This window comes from Chanodichthys erythropterus, chromosome 11, assembly GCF_024489055.1.
Source record: "Chanodichthys erythropterus isolate Z2021 chromosome 11, ASM2448905v1, whole genome shotgun sequence".
NCBI classification, from domain to species: Eukaryota; Metazoa; Chordata; class Actinopteri; order Cypriniformes; family Xenocyprididae; genus Chanodichthys; species Chanodichthys erythropterus.
Window position 1 is genome coordinate 11,323,962 of NC_090231.1, and position 24,381 is coordinate 11,348,342.

A 24,381-nucleotide genomic window follows, 5' to 3' on the forward strand; every position below is an offset into this window, starting at 1 on the left:
GTCCGCCATTTTGGGGTGAAAGCGACTAGTTTCTATGGCAATATCAGCTGCTTTGTTAAAAAATAAAACGTTAATTAAAGCTGAAATCCAACCTGAATGATGAAAACACAGAAAATACTATCACTAGTGGTCATCAAATCCTTTTTACAGTTTATTTTACAGACTTTGTGTTTAAGACTTCCACTTTTTTCACAAAACCTTTGCTCTCCAGAATCCCAGTCAGTTTGGGTTAAAATTCTTTAAAAGGCTTAAACACTGAATTAACATATGAAATTAAATTAAGGACATGCATCAGAAAAATCGGGAATGTTGGACAATACATGACTACAACAGCTTGATTTTGCAGTGTTGTTTTATGTTCACTGAAGCAAAAGTGTCCAAAAGTGTGAATTATGCGATAACGGACACAGCAATGCATAATGTATTATAAGATCATTATGTTTGTAGCGTGATCCATTAAAACGTACAATTTCAATTCAGACCTAGTGGAGTATTATTACTACTACTCCACTAGGTCTGAAATATTGTTCGCTGCAGACATGATGATCTTAAATTTATTAATTATTAATTTGCTATTAATAAATTTGTAAAGTTGCATAAAATGGAAATACTTAATAAAGTAGGCTACCTCAGATGGTTGAATGGTCCACAACTGGTAAAATAAAACATATATAAGACAATACAACATTTACTGCAGGAGCCATAAAATTTACTGATGATTTCATTTGAAAACTGTTCTATTGCGCTTCTGATTTGGCAGTGAAATTCGTAAGATTTTGGGTGTGTACGATAAGGATTCTATGGTCCAGTTAGTATTTTCACCCCATAATGGCGGCCGCGCTACCGGAGCGCCACCTAGTGACTGTTGCCCAAAAAGTATCAAAGTGTCGCCTCTTGGGTTCTAAACTCTTTGGTGCAACGTCATTTAAAGAGTTTGAAACAAACTTTTAGCACTTCGTTAAAAATATTCTGAGCACCTCAACTCTGTTCGCAACAATCCACCTCCATTGCAGTCATTCTTTACTTGGTTCATACAGTTAAACGGCAAACAGCAACTTTTCATTATTTTGAGGTTTTAAATGTTTTTCTTCCGTGAAATATGAAGTTTTTTAAAGAATGTTTTGTCGTCAACTTATCGAAATGTTGTGTAAACACAATCAAAACCCAGCAGTTCACCGATGTCTGCTGTCACAAATTAAGCATGCTTAGACTTGCTGACATTTGACACCCAACCCCAAACAGTTTTCTTTTCGTCTTAAAAAACAGACATGGGAAACAAACATTTGTTTATAAGGAAGATTGCATGCTATGATTTGAAAGATTATGGACAAATCGTCATGATTGCAAATGACTGAAACTAGACACCTGAAGTGCTTACTTTATTACTCTTCGCTCATTCTCCTCCCTTCACGTTCTCTCCCCATAACAAAACCTCGCCAAATTCCTTTAGTTTTTGATGTCTGCGTTGAGGATTTTTAAGGAACAAAATGTTGGATTGATCGAACTAATGAAAAAACGAAAAAACTCTACATAATATAACCTTCTAAATACGAAGGATCGGAAAAGAGGAAAAATTCATCTCCATGGATGAAAAAGAGTGAAAAGGATAAACGAAGACGAGGAGGGCGCGTAACGGGTCAGCACGGAGGAAAACAAGTTATAAAGTCTAAGAAAAGTAGGGAAATGTATGAGTTTTGACTTGTTGGACGGCAGTACAGAATTTGCAAACACATTCCACCAAAAAAGTAAGTATACCTCTAAAAATCTAAGAGATACACAATTTTAGGATACATCATGTCAGCTTAATACGTGGCCAAACGTGATAGCACCAGGCTACAAGATTACAAGACTTTTAAATGATTCTGAATGTATATAGAATATGGAAATGTTTTAGTGTTCATGACCTAATTTCCATATTAGTCAGTATTTTTCAGAGTGAATGTTCTGGGATATTGCAGTTTCTGAGGAAATACGTCAGATGGCTCCTCATGTTCTGTAACTTTTCAAGGGAAAAAATGATAAAATGTTCCGTTTATAATCTGTAAAAGACAAACAAAACACAGATGTTGCTTGACAAGCCGTTTTAGCAAGTAAAATATTACTAGTTACTAGATACTAGTGTCTAATATTTATTGTATGTTTAATTACAACTAAGAAAACTGTGTATAGTAACTATTTTGAATATTTCATCAAGTTTCTAGAATAAATACTAGTACTTCATAAATAAATACTAAACAAAAAATGGGATAGGTACCAGAAATAATCTGAATACATACTAGTCTTGGGTGACAGAACCCTATAGAACTGGTAATTAACAGTAATTACTTGGGTTACACTTTAGTTTAAGGTGTCTTTGTTACACTGTAAATATACATTTAAGTACTGAGTAATATTAAAGGGTTAGTTGACCCAAAAATGAAAATAATGTTATTTATTACTCACCCTCATGCCGTTCCACACCCGTAAGACCTTCCATCATCTTCAGAACACAAATTAAGATATTTTTGTTGAAATCTGATGGCTCGGTGAGGCCTCCATAGCCAGCAATGACATTTCCTCTCTCAAGATCCATAAAGGTACTAAAAACATATCTAAATCAGTTCATGTGAGTACAGTGGTTCAATATTAATATTATAAAGCGACGAGAATATTTTTGGTGCACCAAGAAAACAAAATAACGACTTATTTAGTGATGGCCGATTTTAAAACACTGCTTCAGGAAGCTTCTGAGAATAATGAATCAGCGTATTGAATCATGATTCAGATCGCGTGTCAAACCGGCAAACTGCTGAAATCACATGACTTTGGCGCTCCGAACTGCTGATTTGACACAAAAGATGCATTATGCTCCAAAGCTTCCTGAAGCAGTGTTTGGAAATCGGCCATCACTAAATAAGTCGTTATTTAGTTTTTTTGGCGCACCAAAAATATTCTTACGCTTTATAATATTAATATTGAACCACTGTACTCACATAAAGTGATTTAAATATGTTTTTAATACATTAATGGATCTTGAGAGAGGAAATGTCATTGCTGGCAATGGAGGCCTCACTGAGCCATCGGATTTCAACAAAAATATCTTAATTTGTGTTCCGAAGATGAACAAAGGTCTTACGGGTGTGGAACGACATGAGGGTGATTAATAAATTACATTATTTTCATTTTTGGGTGAACTAACCCTTTAAGTAACTATGTACTTACCATAGGGTTAGGATTAGGGTTTGGTTTAGGGTCAGTTGCATGTAACTATACATAATTTATAGTTATTACTATAGTAACTGCATGTAACATTTGTAACAATGACACTGTGAAATAAAGTGTTACCATTTCTTGTCACTATTGGGACTAGAAGCAAATACTAGTGTCTCATTGAATAAATATTAGTGAAAAAAGATACTAGCTGCTTTTGTATTATATTCCACTAATTAAAAAAGGACTATAAACATATATACCTGTTAATTTCAATGAGTAAATGTTAAATAAATGTCTTGATCTGATGATGCCAGTTTTTCTGACAGAACTATGAGGGGAAGCTTCTCCATAAACATGTGGTGTTATAGAAATAACAACATTTTTAACCTAAAATATATTGACTACTTGATCTTCAGAGGCCTTGTGATCCTCTCATTCTGTTAGGGGTCTTGGGAATGGATGGAGAAAAAGAAAAAGAGCGCGAGAGGGGAAATGAAAAAGAGAGCGATGAGACAGAGGAGGATGCAGAAGGGGCAGCTTTATTATGGCAAGAGGGATATCCTGAAGATGACCTGGGCTTACCCATCATGCACTGGGAAGATCTGAGCCTTCGTATTGCTGAACTTGAGAAGCAACAAGAAGAGCGGAGACAGAGGGAAAAGGTCTGACTGAAAGTAACAAGAGTCATCTGCATTAAATTGTAAAAGATGAAAAACAGATGATACATTTTGTTTTGGATTGACAAGAGCTACAATCTAATTCTTTGACTACTTATCTACAGTAACAGCCACTATGAATTTATACTAAAATGTTTTTCTGCAGGACTTGGACAGGCTGACAGTAGATTGGCCAGAAATCAGAGGGCTGAGCAGTCACAGAGAAACCTATGAGGACATGGAGGACGATTGCAACAGTCGTCTGACTTCTCTGACATCAAGGTCACACAGATTTCATGAATCTCAGCCACTTCTGAATTTGAGTAAAATCTTTAGCAACTATGCTTCATTATTCTAGGCTCCAGAGCCAGATGAATCTACAGCTGTGCTTCATCAATAACAGTGAAAGTGAGGAGGAAGAAGAGGAAATAGAGGCAAAGAAAGAGGTGAAATAAATTGCCAGTTTGCCACACTGTGTATTTTTTCACTGTTGCTGGGTGTGGGTGGCAACATAATGTGAACAGTGGGTGTAGCACTCAAATGGATAGAGATGGAGACATACTGTGCAATTTTGTTCATGTCTGTTTAATGAAGAGAAAAATAATTACTTGTTATGTTCTTTACCTATTCAGGTGGCAAAACAGTCCAGTAAGGGTGGCAGCATTCAGAGGTTAGAGAAGGAGCGTGGTTCAAGCTCTGCATCGACTAAGAAAACCAAATCAAGAGGTTTCAAGAATGATGTTAGAGCTGCGCTGAGTTTACTCAGACACAAATTGAGATTGGAGCAAAAACAGGTTAGAACAGAGCACATACTTGTGGTGTAGTGTCTTATGTGTGTTTTGCATATCATATTATGTATTTGAATTGACAGCACATTTATTTAAATAGTTATGTAGTATTTAATAATGTATAAATGGAATGTTCTGTATACTAGCATTCAAAAGTTTGGGGTCAGTAAGATATTGCTTTAAGGAAATTAATATTTTTATTCCGCATGGATGCATTAAATTGAACAGAAAAAATCTATTTAAAATAAATGCTGTTCTTTTGAACTTTCTATTCATCAAAAATCCTAAAAATTGTATCAAGGTTTCCCCAAAAATTTTAAGCAGCACAACTGTTTTCAACATTGATGATAATAATAAATGCTTCTTGAGCAGCAAATCAGCATAATAGAATGATTTCTGTAGAATCATGTGACACTAAAGACTGGTGTGATAATGCTGAAAATCCAGACGCCATAGGAGTAAATAAGATTTTAAAATGTATTATAATAGAAAACAGTAATTTTAAATTGAAATCATATATACAATATTGCTGTTTTACTGTATTTTTGGATCAAATTAATGCAGCTTCGGTGAACATAAGAGTCTTCTTTCAAAAACATTTTAAAAAATCTTACCGACCCTAAACTTTTGTGTAGATATGCAAAGACATAATTGCACTCCACTGACCCCCATCACAGACTATACCTCCCAGTGAGGCTGTCAGAGAAAGGAAGCGCTATGAGCGAAATGAATTGAAGAATTTCAGCTTGAAGGAGTTAAAAGCATTGAGGACCTCACTAAGCAAAGACATTCATGGTAAGCCAAAGCATTAAATGGTTAAAATGTTATTTCTGTCATTAATTACTCACCCTCATGTCGTTCCACACCCGTAATACCTTAATTCATCTTCGGAACACAAATTAAGATATTTTTGATGAAATCCGAGAGGTATATGACTCGCAATATAATCAACACTTTCAAAGTCCAGAAAGGTACTAAAGACATCGTTAAAACAGTCAATGTGACTGCAGTGGTTCAACCTTAATATTATGAAGCGACGAGAATACTTTTTGTGCGCAAAAACAAAACAAAAATAATGACTTTATTCAACAATTCCCTGTCATTATCCTTATGCAGGTGATGCAGTAAGCACAGTGAAGGCTTCCGTGTTTATGTACGAACACCGGCTCGGTATTGGTCAAAGCTGACCACATGAGCAGCACGACTCAAGAGTGTGATGCTGACGCAGGAGCCGGCCAATAACGAGTCAGCGTTCTGACATAGAACCTGGAAGCGCTGGACGTAAACAACATATGAGAATGACACAGAAGAGAAGATATTGTTGAATAAAGTTATTATTTCTCGTCACTTCATAACGTTAAGGTTAAACCACTGCAGTCACGTCGACTTTTTTAAAGATGTCTTTAGAACCTTTCTTGAAAGTGCTGATTATATTGCTGTCTATAAGTGAGTCCTATACCTCGTGGATTTCATCAAAAATATCTTAATTTTTGTTGCAATGGTCTTACGGTTGTGTACCGACATGAGGGGGAGTAATTAATGACAGAAGTTAAATTTTTGGGTGAACTAACCCTTTAACTATTATGTTACAGTGATGATATTATCATCTGTTGTGAATAAATGAATAAGTGTGTGTTTTTGTGTGTATTTAGACCTCAGTTCAGAGCTGGTGGGTCGACTTCTCACAAGGGACCAGCTGAGAACAGAGCAGGACGCGATGCTGCTGGAGGTACAAGATATGACATCACTCTGATGCACAATCCAAAAAAGTATTTCTTCTAAGGAGCATAATGACGGGACATTCGTTTACAGGACTGTCCATAAGCTGCCTGAACTAATTGACTTTACTGTGAAAAGCTACAGCACTCCATCATCACTGCAAAAGACTTTTAAGGTTTTTATAGTTTTTCATTCCAGCTTTTTTATGACACTTTTAAGGCACCGATGAGGATTTAAAACTGCAGTTTACATTCTTACAATTGTTAGGTCGAACAGATAAAGCAACATATTTAACAAAAGACAATATATACCATGACATGCTCGATATTACTCTAATTTGTTTAGTGGCAAAGCCAATTATGCCAAACCTCACATGTTAACACATGGCTCATTAAATGCTATTAAGTATGCGTGCGTACATACATTGCCAAGCAACTCATAACTGGATTGTTGTTGTCACTGTTTGTGAAATACTTAAATATTATTTTGTTGAATAAAAGGGATTTCTTTCAAATTGGATATGTGTATTGTTTTGTTACATCATTGCTCTTCTGTTGTGTGTGTCTGTGTGTATTTTGCCTAGCCAGAGTTTGTATTCTCAAAAGGCCAGCTCAGCACTAATAGAGGAAAGAAGAAAGAGGGAGGGACATATCATGGAGCAAGAGATGACCAAGGAGGGTTGGATTGAGAGAATGGTAAAAATAGTTCGAGAAACTGATGTGAAAGGGAAAGACTTCAGGGGTGAATGACTAGACGGAGCCAATGATGCTTCTTCGATTTGCTCTTCTGTATTTGTCTTGATAGTCAAATTAGTTGTTTACTGTTTTCAGTGTCAGGTACTCCTCGCATTTTATTCATCCTGAGATTCTTTATTTTTCCAAAAATCAAAAAACAAAGGACTTTATTGCTCTGTTAAATAGGTAAGTGAACATATTTTAACACCTCATAACCAGATGTAACAGGTGTTTATTGTTGTCCTTGCATGTCTATATATATATATATATATATATATATATATATATATATATATATATATATATATATATATAAAACGTATTAATTACAGATATGCGGGCAGTGAACTCTTGCAATATGTAGGTAATGTGATATATAATAAGGGTTGTTTACTCTATTTATGATGTTGTCTTATTCCCCAAGTAAATACCTTGTTATTTATTTAGCCGAAGCAGACTACCTTAATGTCATTTAGTGACCTTCAGGTACTCACTCATTTATTGACATAGCGTCGTATATGTCTGAGAAGTGGTAGGCAATACGCAATTCACCGTGGGCTCAGTCAGCTGTGTGCTAACTTTACCAGGAGGTAGGGATAGCCATGACATATCTTCCCAAAGATGTTTTTAATGTGAAAATGGATCCAGAGGGAGTCTAAGCGCAGTTTGATAAATGCTAAAAGTTTATAAAGCTAACAATTATGTATCCATTTCTATTTGTTTTGAGGAAGAGGAATGGGGGTAGAGAGTCCTAATGTGAGGGACAGGGTGAGGGGTGGGTAAGATAGAGAATAGGACATTGAGGGGAAGTGTGGTTACTGTTTGATGGGTTAATGAAGTGAAAAGGGTCTGAATCAGCAGCATATATACCTATGCGCAAACAGTACCAGGGGTTGTGAAAGAGTAAGGGGGATGCGGGGAGGGCTAGAAAGAATAAGTGGGAGGCTTTTGTGGGATGACAGTTTTGACAATTTGTTTCATTTATTGCGTATCCTAACAGTAATGTATCTCTCATAGATGTTAAACTAAACAAGGAGAAGGAGATCGCAGGAAACTCAAAAAAGTTGCTTATTGGAATAGAGGTGGTTTCAGAAGCAAAGAATGTGAGGATGAAACAAGGACGCTTCATAAGAACTAGCCAACAATGACGACAAGAGTGCCTACTGTTTTGTTTGAAACAGAGAAGGGGGCAGACGCCCAGCTTTCTTCCTCAATTAATTCTTCAGTTACTGGCTCCTGCAATATTGACGAGTCCTACAAGTACATCTTCCTGCCAATTTGCTACTCCTTTACCTTTGTCTTCAGCATAACCCTTAACTTCGTGGTTCTTTACCGTTCCTTTCGACGCACCAGACGCTGGAATGCATCGCTGATTTACATGGTGAACCTGGCCACGACAGACTTCATGTATGGTTTATCCCTGCCTTTCCTGGTGGCTAGTTACGTCATGCGGGACGACTGGGTGTTCGGAGACTTCATGTGCCGCCTAGTGCGCTTCCTCTTTTACTTCAACCTCTACTGCAGCATCTTCTTTCTCACTTGTATCTCAGTGCACCGCTACCTGGGAATCTGTCACCCCATGAAGACCATCACCTTGGAGACCAAGCGAGCCGTGAAGGGGACTTGCGTTTTGGTGTGGATTGCTGTTTTTGCACTAACATGCCCAATTTTTCGTTTTGCACAGACGCAGTATCTTCCACGTGAAGGTAAGGGCACGAGGGAGGAGGTGTTCAATAATTGCTGGGATGATGCCATTGATAGAGAGTTCCACGATTACATCCCTTACGGTGTCACTCTTCACTTCTTGGGTTTTTTTGCACCATTTAGCATCATTGCCTGGTGCTACTCACGTGTAGTGTTAACTATATTTCGCTCGCTGCACTCTAAACCTCCTCCTCAAAGAGTCAGGAGTGGGACGGGCTGTGAAAGCGTCGCAGGGATAGGCGGAGAGGGCATGTCAATCATCTTGGGGGCTCATTCGCCTTACGTGAACAGGCGTCGCAAGTCCATCAAGACCATAATTACTATCACTCTACTCTTTGCCCTTTGCTTCTTTCCCTTCCATGTCACTCGCACCATTTTCCTGCTCCTGAAAGTGACAAGTAGGGTACAGTGCCACACCATGCGCATGGTTTCCATCTGTTATAAAATCACTCGGCCTCTGGCCTCATTCAACGCCTGGCTGAATGCACTGCTTTACTTCCTTACCAAAGAGAAAAATGGGCCCTGCTGTCAAAAACCTGAACATGCCCAGCACGGTCTGCTATGGCCACTCAGAATGCTGGGAAAAGGAGAGGAAGAGGAGAATGAAGCTGAGGAGACACGGAACCATAAGGAAAATGGGCCAACAGCTGAAAACAATGCATACAGAGGTCTACCTTAAGGAATGACAATCTAAACATGTGACGGTGTAGGACACCAACAAGTGAGCCTTCATATGGGATTCATTTGAAATGAACTGTAATGTTTGGTTATATTCATTGTATTTGTTATAATCATGTGCATTCACATAAAACGTGGAGGATCTTGTAGTTGTTTTGTCTTTTCGAGACCCCTAACAGATTGTTTTACTTGTTAATTTGTTATTGAAAAAATGTTGATTTAGTGTATATAAATTGCAAAACATATATAGAGTAATACACTCATTTGTAGTTTATCTTATTTTTGCAGTTGTCGGCATACCTCAAGAGTAGAAATATTTTGTGCAGGAACTATGTTTAGTGCTGTTGTGGATTAATATATCATGCTGTGAATAATTAAACTGTTCTAATAAACATTTTTTGAGCCCTGTTTAAAAAGAAAATCAAATTAGAGATCTTGTTATGTCTTAATTTGAGATCTTTTGAAGATGCTATAGGCCTACATCATTTAAGCCCTATTTCAGATTTGTTTGTTCTCGTGTGAGTAAAGAATCTAAATTTGTTGTAGAATAAACTTCTTGTTTAGGCATCTTGTTCACAAGTTATATTTACATTCAGACCTTCAGTTTTGCCATAGTTGTCAAAAAATATCAGTCCAGCTTTTTTATTAATTTTTACTCACCTTTTCATATTGTATTGTACCAGGAACCTCGCTTTGTGTACTTTCTAAGTACACTGAACATGAGTACATCAGTATAAGGCACAAGTAAACTACCCTTTGTCCTTCCGTCTTACTAAAATAAGTTAAAAACAGATGATCCACGGAAGACCTCAGCCCTCATAGACTGTTATTACTGCTTGGTATTACATTGGTTAATGATCAACTGTCCTGTTGCAAGATTTTCTGAACCAAAGGATAGCCTTTCTAAATGTAAACATTTATATAGAGGAAGAATGCTTGTTATGGATAAAATACCTTGTCAACATTGCAGCAATAAATGTACCTCTTTCTGTTCAGATCTCAGCACAGATTATAATTTGCTTTTGCAGTAAATGATAATGCAATGATACAGTCATGACTTGTGATAGTGCTGATGCACAGATCATGTATGTTGAGTATCTAAGGCCCGGTTTCACAAACAGGGCTTAGATTAAGCCAGGATTAGGTCTTAGTTCAATTAGGACATAGCTTTTTTAACATGCCTTAGAAGAACAATACTGGTGTTCATCTTGAGACATAAAACGGCACTGAAATATTTTAAGATATGTCAGTGCAAGTTGTTTTCAGTTAAAACAGCTCAAACATGCATTTTAGTTTGGGACTACACTCTCAGAAAAAAATGGTACCATTTCAGAAGTTTCTATTATGTACCATTTAGGTATTAATATGTACACTTTTGGTACCAAAATGTACCTCTAAGGTGTGTAGGCTTAAAGGGATAGTTCACCCAAAAATGAAAATTCTCTAATCATTTACTCAGCCTCAGATTATTCCAAACCTGTTTCTTTGTACTGCTAAATGCAAAAGACGATATTTTGAAGAAAGTTTGTAACCAGGCCGCTTTGGGCCACCATTGACTTCCATAGTAGGAAAAAACATACTATGGTAGTCAATGGTGGCCCAAAGCGGCCGGGTTACAAACTTTCTTCAAAATATCTTCCTTTGTTTTTCAACAGAACAAAGAAAATTTATACCGGTTTGGAACAATCTACGGGTGAGTAAATGATGACAGAAATTTCATTTTTGGGTGAACTATCCCTTTAAGCCTTGTCCGTGGAACCGGAGGATAGATGTTTTAGATTTTTGTAATTTTTTTTTTTTTTAACATTTTGAGATTTTTGATGTAGTCATAATTCATAACTCTGATATTTATTATTGCAATAAGAGCAGACGGTTGCAGTATGTGCTGTCTGGATTTGATTTTAATTAAGGTATTTCATACCTTTATTTTTATTTTCTTACCATATAAAAGACAGCATGATGTCAAATCAAATGCATACTAAACTCATAACTAGCCATAGATAAAGAATAGAAATCAATATATATATCATTTATTTAAATGTATTTATTTTGGGCCCCACAAGTTTTTGCCACAAGTTTCTGTCTCTGCCCTGGACATTAGGCCTATGTATCAGATTCTGTGTACTACTCTTTTAAGAATATGTTGATACATTTGTAAAATTTAGTAAAACTTCAACAGTTAACTCTGGAGTTCGTCTTTTAATTTGTGTTGGAGTTTATTATTATGAAGTTTGTATAATATATAAATCAAGAAAACAGAGAGGGGAAAAAAAATACAAAATAAATGAATAAATAAGAGGTGCCAGAGGGAGGTAGAAATAAAAAAAACTAAAAAAAAAAAAAAACTGGGGAAGCTAGTATAAAAATATCAAGTAAATACTTTGTAAAGTTAATTTGTGTTCGAGTCACGGGGCAAAAAAAAAAACAAAGCTCTTGGGTGCAAACTCAGAAAATACACAGATAATACAACAGGGGGCGACATGGCGGCCACTCAGGACTGTAGTTTGGAAATTTAAAAGAAAACCAGCTCTGGCACTTCCCGACCTGCACCGCGGCTAAGGCATGATCTGACGGTTATCAAAAATTATCAAAAAATAATTATAAATTATAGAAGCAAACAATTCAACAAGAGATAACTAGAATCGCTTATTTTAACCAAAGTGCAATAAACCCGTTTGTGAAAAAAAATATTTTTCACTGAGGAAAATTTATATTTATTTTTTTATCTGTCCCGTGTCATCACAGTGGTAGAGCTGCTGCAGTGGAACATTGGCGCCATTTTCAAACTTCAGAGCCTCAGTGACTGGAACACTTCTAACAGCTACATTATGATTTTTTTTCGAATTCTTTTCTCAAGATTCTTTATTACATTAACAAATTTTTTTTGACAAATATTTGGAACTGGAAGAGGATTTTCATAAAAGGTATGTAATTATTACTCCTTTATTTAATTATATAATTATATATTTTTTTGTAAGCGACATATTTTTGCAAATATGTCCCTTTTAACATGTATTATTAACTGACTACGAGTTTTCTTTAAAAAAAAAATGAATGAAAAGTAAAGAATGAATACAAAGTAATGGTACTTTCAGAAAATTGCGTATGCTTTATAGAAAGACGTTGCTAACTTTATATTTGTTGTTTAGTGTAAGCTGTTTCGGCACTCATTTCTTTGTGTTTTGAACAAAACAAACATACTTTCTTAGTATAATTAAACAGACTACCTCCAAAACGTGTTGGAACCCTCGGGATAACGTCCAAACAACACATTACAACCTAAACGATGTTTTGACTATATTAACACCATAAAGCAGACCGAATAAAGTAGTCTTCAAGTCTTTGTCATATGTTAGCTTTTAAAGACAATGATTTCTCGGTGCGTCTAATGTTCTGAACCACTCCCCTCTGTAGCTGTCCCCTCACCCACAAGCAAGCTTCAAGCACTACTTTCCCCTTTTTTAATTCGCTCCATCTAATAAGAGATTAGGTCATTAGACCCATTCACAGCGTCAATCGAAACAGTGTAGACAGGAATGAAAACGTATTGTCTAACATCAAAATGACAGCTAAATGAAGTTGTTCGGTCTTTGTGATTCGAATTTCGAACATCAGAACGTTGGTTCGTCAAATGACATCTTAAGGTGACACAGCGTGACCGAACTAAGAACTCTGCGGACAGCGGCAAAATAATATCGACGTATTTCGAACGTAGGCTAGTTGAAGAAGCGCTTTGAGGTGACACGACAGAATTGCTTGGCGATGAATCAAAATTTTCCAAGTATGCAAGTTTCAAAACAATTCATTACTTGCCCCACAATATAAATAATTTCTCGATATCCGACTAATCGGCTGTTTTGAAACGTGAAATCATCATGTCGCTTACGTTCTCTGATCATTTCATCGCGTTTCTCGTAGTTATGCCAGGCAAATTAATATTCCAGATCGTAATATCGCAACCTTTTGTCGTGCTTTACTTATTTATGTGTCTACGTTTTTGTTTTTTAAAAAAAAGTCCAATTACAGTCAGTGTCAGACCAATTAGTTTGCAATTAAAATTACAGATGTGTGGTAATATCATAGAATGATGTGTGACTGCTGTGCTGTTTTAAAAGTTGCCATAAAGTGTTAAAGTTATTGTTAAAAGGAATGTTGTGGTCTTTGCAATGACCCTGTAACCTTGTGATAAAAGTACACGCTGCTTTTTCTTAGTTTTGGCATGGGTTTAGCTTTATAGTTAATGTATTAATTGCAGAGGTTTCCTTGTTGCCTTTTTTTCTGGGCTTGCAAGAATTTCTTCAAGAACAATTTTAACATTTGGAATTTTGCAGTAAAAGATCTGACCAATGATTCTAGTCATATTGAATATTTTTTTCTAGAATATCTAAAAGTATGTAGTGTGCATGTACTACATTGCCATTTACTGAGCAAATGAATAAATGGCATAGAGTGAAGTTGTGGTCTTGGGTATGCCATGAAAGCTCTGCACCTGTTCCTGGATGTCATATTTAACAATATTTCTTGAATTTGCTACACATCTGCTGAAAGTAATATAAGGGAGAGGCAGGGCATGGCATGGGCAGTTTGGTTTTGAAAAAAGAAAAAGGGTTTCAAATAAGTAGTTTTTAATTTTTCGGTAAAAACATGCTCATTAACTGCATATTGTCATATTATTTAGACTATTGTCATAATTTTTATAAAGGCTGTAATAGTTATTTGTTGCATTGTGAGGATTTTGTTCTTATTGTTTAATTCAAAAAAGTCTCTTTACTTGCAGATGTCAAAAAAAAAAAATCTTTAGTGCTTGCCTTTTACGTTTTTAGTTGGGGTATTTTTAGTCTTCCTGTTTTGGTGTGTGGTTCCTGAAGCTTAGTGCTTTTGTTTTAGGTTTGTACGAGATGGTACTGGTAGGATTAAAAGGTAAAAGACAAGGGACTGTATACTTTTGGAACAGAAAATGATCTTCACAAGAGTACAATATAAATGTGCTGTTTCAGTTTAATTTGAATGAATTGTATAATAATGATTTTATTGAAATGTGTTATTTTGCTTTAGCTGTGTGTTATCAAATTATTATGAAGCTAATATTGTTTTCAGACAACTTGTGAAATGTAAGGTTATATTTTTAATTGAACTTTCCATAACAATATATTCATCTGAAAATGTATTGATGGCTGGATATTGATTTCCCTTTTAATTCTGCTTTTTTGACTTAATCACAGAGGCCTTTGTCTTGTCTGGCTCTATTTATGTGTGTGTGGTTTGTGTGTGGTTTGTGTGTACCGTTGGACCATGGTTGTGCTACTCAGTAAAACTATCTGTAGAACCAGATCAACATATTCTCCAATCTTTGTAGCTAGCCTTGTACTACACAGAAAACCCACAGAGACCCTGCTTAAAATCCGGTCGTATAAAGAGTATCAAAGTATGAAAACTTTGCTTAGTTTGAGCACTCAAAACCCTTGACATCTGCTTTTGCTGTTCATTTTTTGTTTTTGTGTTGTTTTTTTTTTTTTTTTTTTTTTTTTTGTGGGTTTTTTTTTTTTTTCGATGGATAATGAACTAATGGCGAGAATATAAAATCACGTTGTTGTTTTTTTCTTTTTGAACAATGCGTTTGGACTCGAAACACCCCCTGTGCGGTCGCTCGTGTTTGGAGTTTGTGGTGAAAGCTTTTCCGCATTGTAACGCAAAAAACACCATGAACGCATAACACTTTTCCTAGTTTCATATCCCCCTTTCTGTGCGTCTTTGCAGCCGAGCCTTCTCCTTCTTTTGTTCCCCCCCCTCCCTTCTCTTTCTCTCCGTTGGCTGTGTGAATGCTTTGGCAAGGCTACAAGAAATCAAGCAAGCGAGAGCTGCTAGCACTGACGCGCCCCAGACACTAAGCCCTAGAAATTAATTTTTTCCTCCGAAACGGTAGCGCCGACTGTCCTCAAACTTCACACTCTTCTAAGGGGACCCCAGGGCGGTGCCCTGATTTTTTTGGAGATTTTTCCTGTACCCCGAAAATGTTAATTTTAATTGTAGAAACTGATGCCCCGGGAAAAAGGCTACAACCCCTGCTTTTTATGCCTACCAAGTTCCTCAGGCAGCCTCACTAGCTACAGCTAAGCAGAGGCTGCACACTGCACTGGACTGCTGGTCTGAAGGTGAATAGGGAGAGAAAGGGGTTTAAGGGCTGAAAATAGGTGCTGGTGGACAAAAGGTTTAGGCACTTATTTGACTCTTGGAACCCCACCCCCCAATCTGGAATGGGAGCCCCAAGCTCAGACGAATGGGTGTATTTTTGACCTGAAATTAAGACTTGGGATTCCCATTGATAAGTGCATGTGTGGGTTTGTTTTCCTTTTTAATTCTGTTTCTACAATTTTTTTGAAACTAGACAAACTGTTTTAAGTGTGGATTTAGCTGTAGATTTGCGAATAATTAAAATATTTGCAGTGGGCAAACTACTTTGTGAGTTTAATCGAGTTTTCTGAAAGAATGAAAAAGTCTTTTTTAAGTACTTTGCTTAGCTTTTTTGAATACAAAAACAACTTCATAGAATTAAGTTGGGGAATTACTTTTTTTTTTTTTTCTTTTTTTTTTTCCCTATCCAGGTGCAGGAGACAGACTACACTTGAAGAGGGGAGTCCGGCGGGTTACTTTGGGAATACCAGGCACCTTTTCCTCTCCCCTGTTGCCTAACATGCTGGAGAACGGGGATCGAGGGTAAGTGAAATCTTTCCTGTGTCCGTTTCATAGCTTAACCAAACGGCCCCTGGTTTGAATGGGTGAGCAAAGTTAGGCCAGGGTGTGTATGTGTCTATGTGTGAGCTTCTCTTTTAGGTCTCCCTCTCCCACCCATTGCTGTCTATCCTTTTCTCATTTTCTCTCTCTCCCTCTCTTTTGCTAACACCCCCCACCCCCCTTTCTCTCCCTCTCTCGATGAACGACGGGCAGAAGTAGACAGAAGCAAATGCCTTCTGCAACTGTGCTGACGTGATCATTTGACTCAGACCTTAAATAGGCTGCCCTTTATGAGATGTAACTGTGTTTGTCAGGGTTGATTGAACTAAAAGTATAATAATATAAAACATTAAATAGCATACGTTTTTGAAGAACGTTTGGCTTTTGTGTAACACAAATTTAGCCTGCATTTTGCTATAGATAAACTTCCTCTTTTTTCTGCACTTTAACTTTGTGATGATGTCTCATATCTTTAAGCAAAAATTAAACATCATGTTTTGGCATATTACAACAGTCAGAATTAATTATTTTGTATTTAGGCCTTGATTTTCTGCTCACATTAGAACTTCATCACACAACATAGGGTGTGGTGTACTTAAAAGAAAAAATTGAAGCCCTTCAAAAATACATGGTGTTTCTTTTTCTCTGCCACAACAGTTGAGATTATAAATATCAAATACTTTTTTAGTCCTTTCAACTTTTGTCAGTCGGTTGGTTTTGAGCAAAATAAAAATAAAATTAGTTTTTCAGTAAAACAGTGATTGTTATTGTGGTTTTCCTACTTAATTGATGCCACATTTATGTTGTTCCAGTGTTGTAGGTGCAAGCTTTTTCCTAAAAATGTTTTTAAAAAAAATTTACAAGCCAAGTAAAAACAACAAAAAATAATGATAAAAAATGTAATGTAGTGATGGGCCAAGATCTTTCTGCCATTTACCTTTTACACACTACAACGAATGATCTGTCATATACCCTCACCGCTTTGACCATCACTGGCTTTTTACAGATGAATAATACAATAATTCATCTTTAAACTAATCAGGTGGTGTCAAAGTCACACTTTTTTAAAAAATCAGATGTTCCTCCCTTTTTTCTCACCTTACTCATTCTCTTTAGCTCTCCATGATTAAAACCTACTATGTTATTCAATATATTGCAGAACTTAAAGTTACAAAAGTTGTAATTAGTATTTTTTTTCTTCTTTTTTATATATATTTTTACTTTGTAATTTTTGTTAATCTATTCTTGCCCCATTTTGCCAAATATTTGTCTTTGTGAAAATGATTCTTGTGGAGTGTACAAGCATTCTTTTCTTTCTGTCCTCTTATTTGTTTTTTTACATTTGGACAAATTTTACTTTTAATCCCTGGAATTCTTTAAGTTAATGTAACAATTACGATCGGATAATTAAAATATTCAATGTTATATTACTGTTTGTGTAATGCTATTAGATATACTTTGATTTATTACAGTGATACTTAATCTTGTTTCACAGTATCAGGCCCAAGAAGTTTAAACATTAGAGATGCATTTTTTTGGAAGAAAAGAAATAATAATAATAAATTACAATTTTTACTTGCTTAATTTTACCCACAATAGATTATTCCCCTGGTAATAAAACCTTTTTGACAGGCGCTAGTTTTTTCTCCTCATCTCCCCTCCTTTGTTATCCTCCATTTTGTCTTCATCCTCAACATCCATTTTAGGACAGTGTGTGCACAGTAACTCACTTATTAAGTCTCAAAGGGCATTATTAGACTGGCATTAAAAAGATGTGGGTGACCACAAGCTTCCTCATGATTGTCTGTGCCAGAGAAATTGCAGTAATGCTGTCACTCTTTGCTGTCACACAACTTTTTATTACATTTTTCAGAAACAAAAGAAGTGAACTGTTCACATTGGTTTCTCATCGAATTTTGTTCTGTCATGATTTTTGAATAATTTAGTCATGGTGCTTAATATGCATAGGACATTCAACAATTAATTTTGTCCCTAATCTTATCCTAGCGAGGACCATCGAAGTCTGTCGTCATCTTTTTATTTAGCCCAGAGTGCCCTGTAGCAGCACATCATGGTTTGTAAGTTCTTAGGGCAAATTCCAAATTATGATGTGCTGTCACTGGGAGCCTGGGAGTTTCTCCATTAACATGACAGCATTAAACACCTAGTGATCTGCTTATATCATAAATAAATGCATCAGAGGTAAGCTTTTTTGAAAACAAGTAGTGTGAAATGCTGTCTGTATTGTTTTGTACTGTATTTAGAATTGGGCTATTAAAACTGTCTTCCAGATTTATGAGTTAAAATGTGACAAAGCAGAGTTTTTTTCCCAACTCAAATGATATTTTTACAAATGACCAGACAAACAATAAATGATTCATGACTGAATCACCAGGTGTGGCTTGGGTGGCCTCTTCAGGGAGTTATTCTGACAGCTGAGAATTCACATCCTTTGTTTGCTAGGCTGTATTTTAGGAGATCAGCATTGCTTTTTTTTCTCTGATAGTATAACCATTAAAGCTATGAATTAATCTGCATATATTTTGTATGTTCCCTTCGTCCTCTTTCCTCCCTTGGACCACTTGATGCCTCAGTGTGCCTGACAGTAGCAGCACATCAATATTGGCAGCTGCCCTCTCCCTGGGTTGCCAGTATGGTTTGTGCTGCTCCCGTCAGACAGACACACTCAGCGACTCTCCAGTATTTGGAGCAGTATGGAAACCACCTGTCCAGAAATGAATTACTGTATGTATTTTACACTGACAATCTCATAATTAAAATGAAAGCCATTCTTGCATAAAAACATCATTAAAACAACAAAAACAAAACCTTATTTGAGTGAAATTACTTTAAGTTGCAGTTCACAAAATGCCAGTTATCTGTGGTTTCAGTTTGTTACTGGTAAAAGGTGAAGTGTGCCATCTTCAGCATTCTGCTTAAAGAAATGCCATCCAGGTACACATCTCATTTCACACCATGGCTTGTTGATTTCATTAGCCTAACAGTCACACACTTGGCCACAATTATTAAGGTTACTTCTAAAAATAAAATAAAAAATGAGGAAGAACAGAGATATAAACAGTCATTGTGCTGTGAAATTATTTATGAGGAGGGGCTGCATTTTACACCAACTCTTTTCAATATCCCATCAGTGATTTAACAGATTTGGATGTTCTTAATACAGAAACATTGGTAGGGCTAAGACTATTTTCTTCTAGAGCTGCTGTACAGCCAAAATTATGTTCCTGTTATCACTGTAAAGCTGCTTTGAAACAATCTGCATTGTAAGTGTGCTATATAAATAAAGGTGACTTGACTAAATGACCAATTTGTTAACAGCCCAGTTATGCAAAAATATTGGAGTATGCCCATAGACGGTCTCAGCTCAGACCAAAAAACTCACTAGGATAGAATTTCATAAAAGTCAATGAAAAACAACTTGCTAAAGCTGCATTTATGTAGTAGAAGATGCTACTGCCACACTTCTCTAAATGATTCAACCAGAAAAACCTGAAGATCATATTGAGTTAAACCCCAGGCTGAAAGAAGTGTTTTAGCTATAGGAGATGACACTTTTTATTATTATTATTATTTTTTATCTTTTTGGGAAAATGTTAAGTAATATGCGGGAAATAGACTAAAGGTATTGCAAAAAAAAGTATTTACCTAGCAAAACATGAAAAACACTTATTTTTTGACAATCAGCAATGCAATGCATTTCAAGCCTTGTGGCCACACTTTCTCAACAAAACAAAGTACTGGTCATAATGCTTTATTGAAAATGGTTAAAAAATATATATACACAATGCCTTTACAGTAACATATTTTAAAATGGACCCAGAACAGTAATATGTATCAAGCAATATTTGCTAGCATCTTTCAAAACTGTGTTGTACATTGATAAAATATGTCTACCTTTACTATTAACTTAGAAATTAGTCTTTTAATGGAAAATAAAGAAACCTTTCACCAGATTAAAAAAAAAAAAAAAAAAGTTTCTTGATGCCTCAATGAAGTGAAATGATTCGTTCCTTTTCCTGATAGTAAGTTGCAGAAGATTTCAACGGGATAACAACGGCAAGTCACTGGAATTCATGATGAGACTGGAGTCAAGATTTAAACTTTCTACAGGGAAAACAAATAAATACAGATATTATTTTTCTCTTAAGAACTGGGAACAAGGGAAATCCTAAATCTAAATAAGTAATTTAAATACATAATTTAATAATTTTAAATTAATTTTGTTCAAAATTGAGAAATAAACATTGAGAAACGGTCTCTTACCTTGATCAAAATTGAGCTTTTTAGATGTGGAACTATCACCCAGCCCCTCGATATCTACCAGATCACTGTTGGCATCAGAGTCATTCAGTGCACTCAGAGTGACATCTGAGGAACAATTATATGAATGCATTACTTATATTTTACTATATTCAAAATGCTTAAATCAGTTGAAGAATTATTTATTTTTTTTTTTTTTTTTGCAAGTGTAAAAATGAAATGCAATTAAGTGCATTAAAGTGTTAGTTCACCCAAAAATGAAAATAATGTAATTTATTACTCGTTCATCTTCGGAACACAAATTAAGATATTTTTGTTGAAATTCAATGGCTCAGTGAGGCCTGCATAGCCAGCAATGTCATTTCCTCTCTCGAGATCCATAAATGTACTAAAAACATTTAAATCAGTTCATGTGAGTACAGTGGTTCAATATTAATATTATAAAGTGACGATTCACAATGATTCATTATGCTCCGAAGCTTCATGAAGCAGTATTTTGAAATTGGCCATCACTATACAAGTCGTTATTTAGGTTTTTTTTTTGTTGTTTTTTTTTTTTGTTTGTTTTTTTTTGGGAGCACCAAAAATATTCTCTTCACTTTATAATATTAATATTGAACCACTGTACTCACATGAACTGATTTAAATATGTTTTTAGTTCATTAATGAATCTTGAGAGAGGAAATGTCATTGCTGTGAATGCAGGCCTCACTGAACCATCAGATTTCAACAAATATATCTTAATTTGTGTTCCAAAGATTAATGAAGGTCTTACGGGTGTGGAACGGCATGAGGGAGAGTAATAAGTGACATTATTTTCATTTTTGGGTGAACTAACCCTTTAAGGAATGCTCACCTGCCGTTTTTGATGACTTAATGCTAGATGCACCTGTGGTTGGGCGCTGTAAACCTGTAGTCACCACAACCTGAGATGTTGGCACAGCGATGACTTTAGGTGGAGCTGGGGGAGCCATAGAAACTGGCACCTTTTTGGTACTCTTCTTTGGTGAATCGGTGGATAAAGGAACTCCACCATCTTCATAAAGCTTCCTCTTGACAGTTGTTTTCATTTGTGCCCTTATGTTTAGGAAATGTTTTATTAATTACTGACAGGCTACATAATGAATATGACTTTAATGGCCTACAAACATACAAATGTAAAACATTCACCTCTGGTTTCACAGACTAGGCTTAAGTCCAAGACTAAAATGCATGTTTGAGCCGTTTTAACTTAAAGGTGCCCAAGAACGTTCTTTCACAAGATGTAATATAAGTCTAAGGTGTCTCCTGAATGTGTCTGTGAAGTTTCAGCTCAAAATACCCCATAGATTTTTTTTTTTTATAAATTTTTTTAACTGCCTGTTTTGGGGCATCATTAATAATGCACTGATTTACACTCTGCGCCGCCCCCTTAAATCACGTGCTCCCTGCCACACCAGCTGTCGACTATATTACAGCGCATTTACAAAGTTCACACAGCTAATATAACCCTCAAATGGATCTTTACAAGATGTTCGTCATGCATGCTGCATGTATGCTTCGAATTATGTGAGTAAAGTATTTATTTGGATGTTAAAGTTTTATTCTGAGTGAATTTGAGGCTGTCCTCCGTGGCTAACGGCTAATGCTACACTGTTGGAGAGATTTATAAAGAATGAAGTTGTGTTTATGAATTATACAGACTGCAAGTGTTTAATAATGAAAATAGCGACGGCTCTTGTCTCCGTGAATATAGTAAGAAACGATGGTAACTTTAACCACATTTAACAGTACATTAGCAACATGCTAACGAAACATTTAGAAAGACAATTTACAAATATCACTAAAAATATCATGATATCATGGATCATGTCAGTTATTATTGCTCCATCTGCCATTTTTCGCTATTGTCCTTGCTTACCTAGTCTGATGATTCGGCTGTGTGCAGCTCCAGACGTTAACTGGCTGCCCTTGTCTAATGCCTTTTATAATGTTGGGAACATCATGGGCTGGCATTATGCAAATATTGGGGGCGTACACCCCGACTGTCACATAACAGTCGGTGTTATGTTGAGATTCGCCTGTTCTTCGGAGGTTGTTTAAACAAATGAGATTTATATAAGAAGGAGGAAACAATGGTGTTTGAGACTCACTGTATGTCTTTTCCATGTACTGACGTCTTGTTATTCAACTATGCCAAGGTAAATTCAATTTTTGAATCAAGGGCACCTTTAAAGCAACTTGCACTGACCTATCTTAAAATATGTCAGAGCCATTATTTTGTCTCAAGATGCACATCAGTAATGTTTTTCGAGCCTACGTATATAAAAGCTACTTAAATGTCCTAATTGAGCTAAGGCCTAATCCTGGCTTAATCTAAACCCTGTCTGTGAAACCAGGCCTTAAACTTTTTAGCAATCTTCTTTGGCTTTTTTTTGTTTTGTTTTGTTTTTTGAATTTCCACAAGGAATGGCAATCTAGAAACTAGCAATCCTCTCTAGATTTAAAAAAATGTTAACAGCAAATTAAAAAGTGCAAATTTTACCTGCACTTGAGGAAGACATATTTTATAGACTCTAACCCATAGTAAAACATAAAAAGAGATATAAGCCAAAACAATGAGAGGGGTATCTTTACATGGTGTGTTTTTGTATGGACAAGTGTTTGAGCAGGTTCTGTGTATTCACCTAGCTGTACCAGTAGAAAACAATACTTTATCTTGTTCATTAAATCTTTGAGCATTTGCCAAGTACAAACTAGGTGGGATAATATTAGAAAGCAGATAAAGAGCTTTGTCCAATTTTGAGGGATCCATGGGAAATTCAAAAATAAAAAAGCCAAATGATGTCAAATTATTAATGTGAATATTTCCCATGTACGGACCATATCCATTACACAAAGTACACTTTCTTTTGAAAAAATTGAATATACCAAAATCATATTGCAGTGTGTATATTAAAGTAAACGGAGAGTGTCTCACCCTGCTGGACTAATATCGGCCACTGGATGCAGCTGCATGGTCAGCTCTCCCAGTTTTGTGAAAGCAGCTCCAGCTGCAGAAAAGATCTCACCAACCTAAATACGTGAAGCAAGAAATAAACACTGTGTGTTTTGAAAACTGACATTAGGTTGATAGTTAGCATGCTAGCCAATAATAGCTTCATTAACAAAACAAGCAAAGCATCAAATACAGTCAGTTAGCATGGACACACACTATCGAGACAAACGTTTAATCTTTCTTTAGGTACCATAAAAACACATTTACCTTGGTAGAGGCTGAAGTCATTGTTTTGATTTAAAACTGAGGACTGCGGTTTAGAAATGTTAGGGGAAAGCTAGCTTACTTTGTTACCAATGACTGGCTTAAACGACTACGATACTTATTTTTCACCTACTTACATTATGAAACAATAATAAAACCATTTTTAACTAAACGGGTAGCATAAGTGCGCCATAAAGATGACACTGTGATTCAATGGTGCTTATTGGTCTAAATTACAGCCGTCGGTTGTTATTGGTCTACACCAGAGAGGCACTCAAGACATGCAAGGCTGCGTTCAAACTGCGCAGTTCGCTAATTTTTGTTTTCTTCAGTTGGAATTCGCAGTTTGTTTATACATACAGCTGATCTAGACCTAGCTTATTATATTTATTGGTCCAAAATCATGTCAACGTATTATGTCGTTGACATTATTTTTTAAGTTGCTGCTTTAAAAAAAAAAACAAAAAAAACTTGTTCATCATTGTGATCGCAGAGACAACAATTATTATTTTATGTTGTGCTACAAAGGCCTAAAACACATGGGACATTTGGTCCGGACTCAAAAAATTACACCAAACACTAAAAATATACACTATATTTTATATAGTTTGTTTATGTTAAAAATACAATTACTAAGTTTATTAAAAGTAAGTTTT

The 24,381-nt window shown here is 35.9% G+C and overlaps 3 protein-coding genes across 7 annotated transcripts; 2 read left to right on the forward strand and 1 right to left on the reverse strand.

Annotated features, from left to right (window-relative positions):
- Positions 1–545: 545 nt before the first annotated feature.
- si:dkey-6n21.12 (schwannomin-interacting protein 1) lies at positions 546–6,869 on the forward strand. Of its 3 annotated transcripts, XM_067401667.1 has the most exons (8): positions 546–1,745; positions 3,637–3,854; positions 4,015–4,130; positions 4,207–4,294; positions 4,481–4,642; positions 5,314–5,431; positions 6,289–6,365; positions 6,449–6,869. In XM_067401667.1, the coding sequence occupies exons 1-8, from the start codon at positions 1,688–1,690 to the stop codon at positions 6,458–6,460; spliced, it is 849 nt and encodes a 282-aa protein (XP_067257768.1). In that variant the 5' UTR covers positions 546–1,687; the 3' UTR covers positions 6,461–6,869. The 3 variants fall into 3 exon arrangements, with proteins under 3 accessions (XP_067257768.1, XP_067257769.1, XP_067257767.1); XM_067401668.1 differs by having other exon boundaries at positions 3,609–3,854; positions 6,289–6,869; XM_067401666.1 differs by having other exon boundaries at positions 547–1,745; positions 6,289–6,869.
- On the forward strand, positions 6,410–10,119 carry si:dkey-6n21.13 (P2Y purinoceptor 3). 3 transcript variants are annotated; one of them, XM_067401664.1, is made up of 3 exons: positions 6,410–6,530; positions 6,943–7,050; positions 8,107–10,119. In XM_067401664.1, the coding sequence occupies exon 3, from the start codon at positions 8,234–8,236 to the stop codon at positions 9,470–9,472; it is 1,239 nt and encodes a 412-aa protein (XP_067257765.1). In that variant the 5' UTR covers positions 6,410–6,530; positions 6,943–7,050; positions 8,107–8,233; the 3' UTR covers positions 9,473–10,119. The 3 variants fall into 3 exon arrangements, with proteins under 3 accessions (XP_067257765.1, XP_067257766.1, XP_067257764.1); XM_067401665.1 differs by having other exon boundaries at positions 6,435–6,530; positions 6,939–7,050; XM_067401663.1 differs by lacking the exons at positions 6,410–6,530; positions 6,943–7,050 and adding an exon at positions 7,069–7,275.
- Positions 10,120–19,838: 9,719 nt separating this feature from the next.
- On the reverse strand, positions 19,839–23,959 carry zgc:92664 (uncharacterized protein LOC436695 homolog). The gene is made up of 5 exons (XM_067400493.1): positions 23,729–23,959; positions 23,444–23,538; positions 21,341–21,561; positions 20,488–20,592; positions 19,839–20,328 (listed from the first exon to the last, which is right to left on the reverse strand). Exons 1-5 carry the CDS (start codon positions 23,747–23,749, stop codon positions 20,264–20,266), a joined length of 507 nt encoding a protein of 168 aa, XP_067256594.1. The 5' UTR covers positions 23,750–23,959; the 3' UTR covers positions 19,839–20,263.
- Between the last annotated feature and the right edge of the window lie 422 nt (positions 23,960–24,381).

Excerpts from the sequence above, each read along its gene's own strand:
- si:dkey-6n21.13 (XM_067401664.1), top strand. The coding sequence starts at position 8,234 with ATGACGACAAGAGTGCCTACTGTTTTGTTTGAAACAGAGAAGGGGGCA.
- si:dkey-6n21.12 (XM_067401666.1), top strand. The coding sequence starts at position 1,688 with ATGAGTTTTGACTTGTTGGACGGCAGTACAGAATTTGCAAACACATTC. Across the intron at positions 4,295-4,480 it reads AAATAGAGGCAAAGAAAGAG|GTGGCAAAACAGTCCAGTAA; the intron begins GTGAAATAAATT and ends TTACCTATTCAG. Across the intron at positions 5,432-6,288 it reads ACTAAGCAAAGACATTCATG|ACCTCAGTTCAGAGCTGGTG; the intron begins GTAAGCCAAAGC and ends GTGTGTATTTAG.
- zgc:92664 (XM_067400493.1), bottom strand. The coding sequence starts at position 23,749 with ATGACTTCAGCCTCTACCAAG. Across the intron at positions 20,593-21,340 it reads TAAGTCATCAAAAACGGCAG|ATGTCACTCTGAGTGCACTG; the intron begins GTGAGCATTCCT and ends ATTGTTCCTCAG. Across the intron at positions 20,329-20,487 it reads AAAGCTCAATTTTGATCAAG|AAAGTTTAAATCTTGACTCC; the intron begins GTAAGAGACCGT and ends TTTTCCCTGTAG.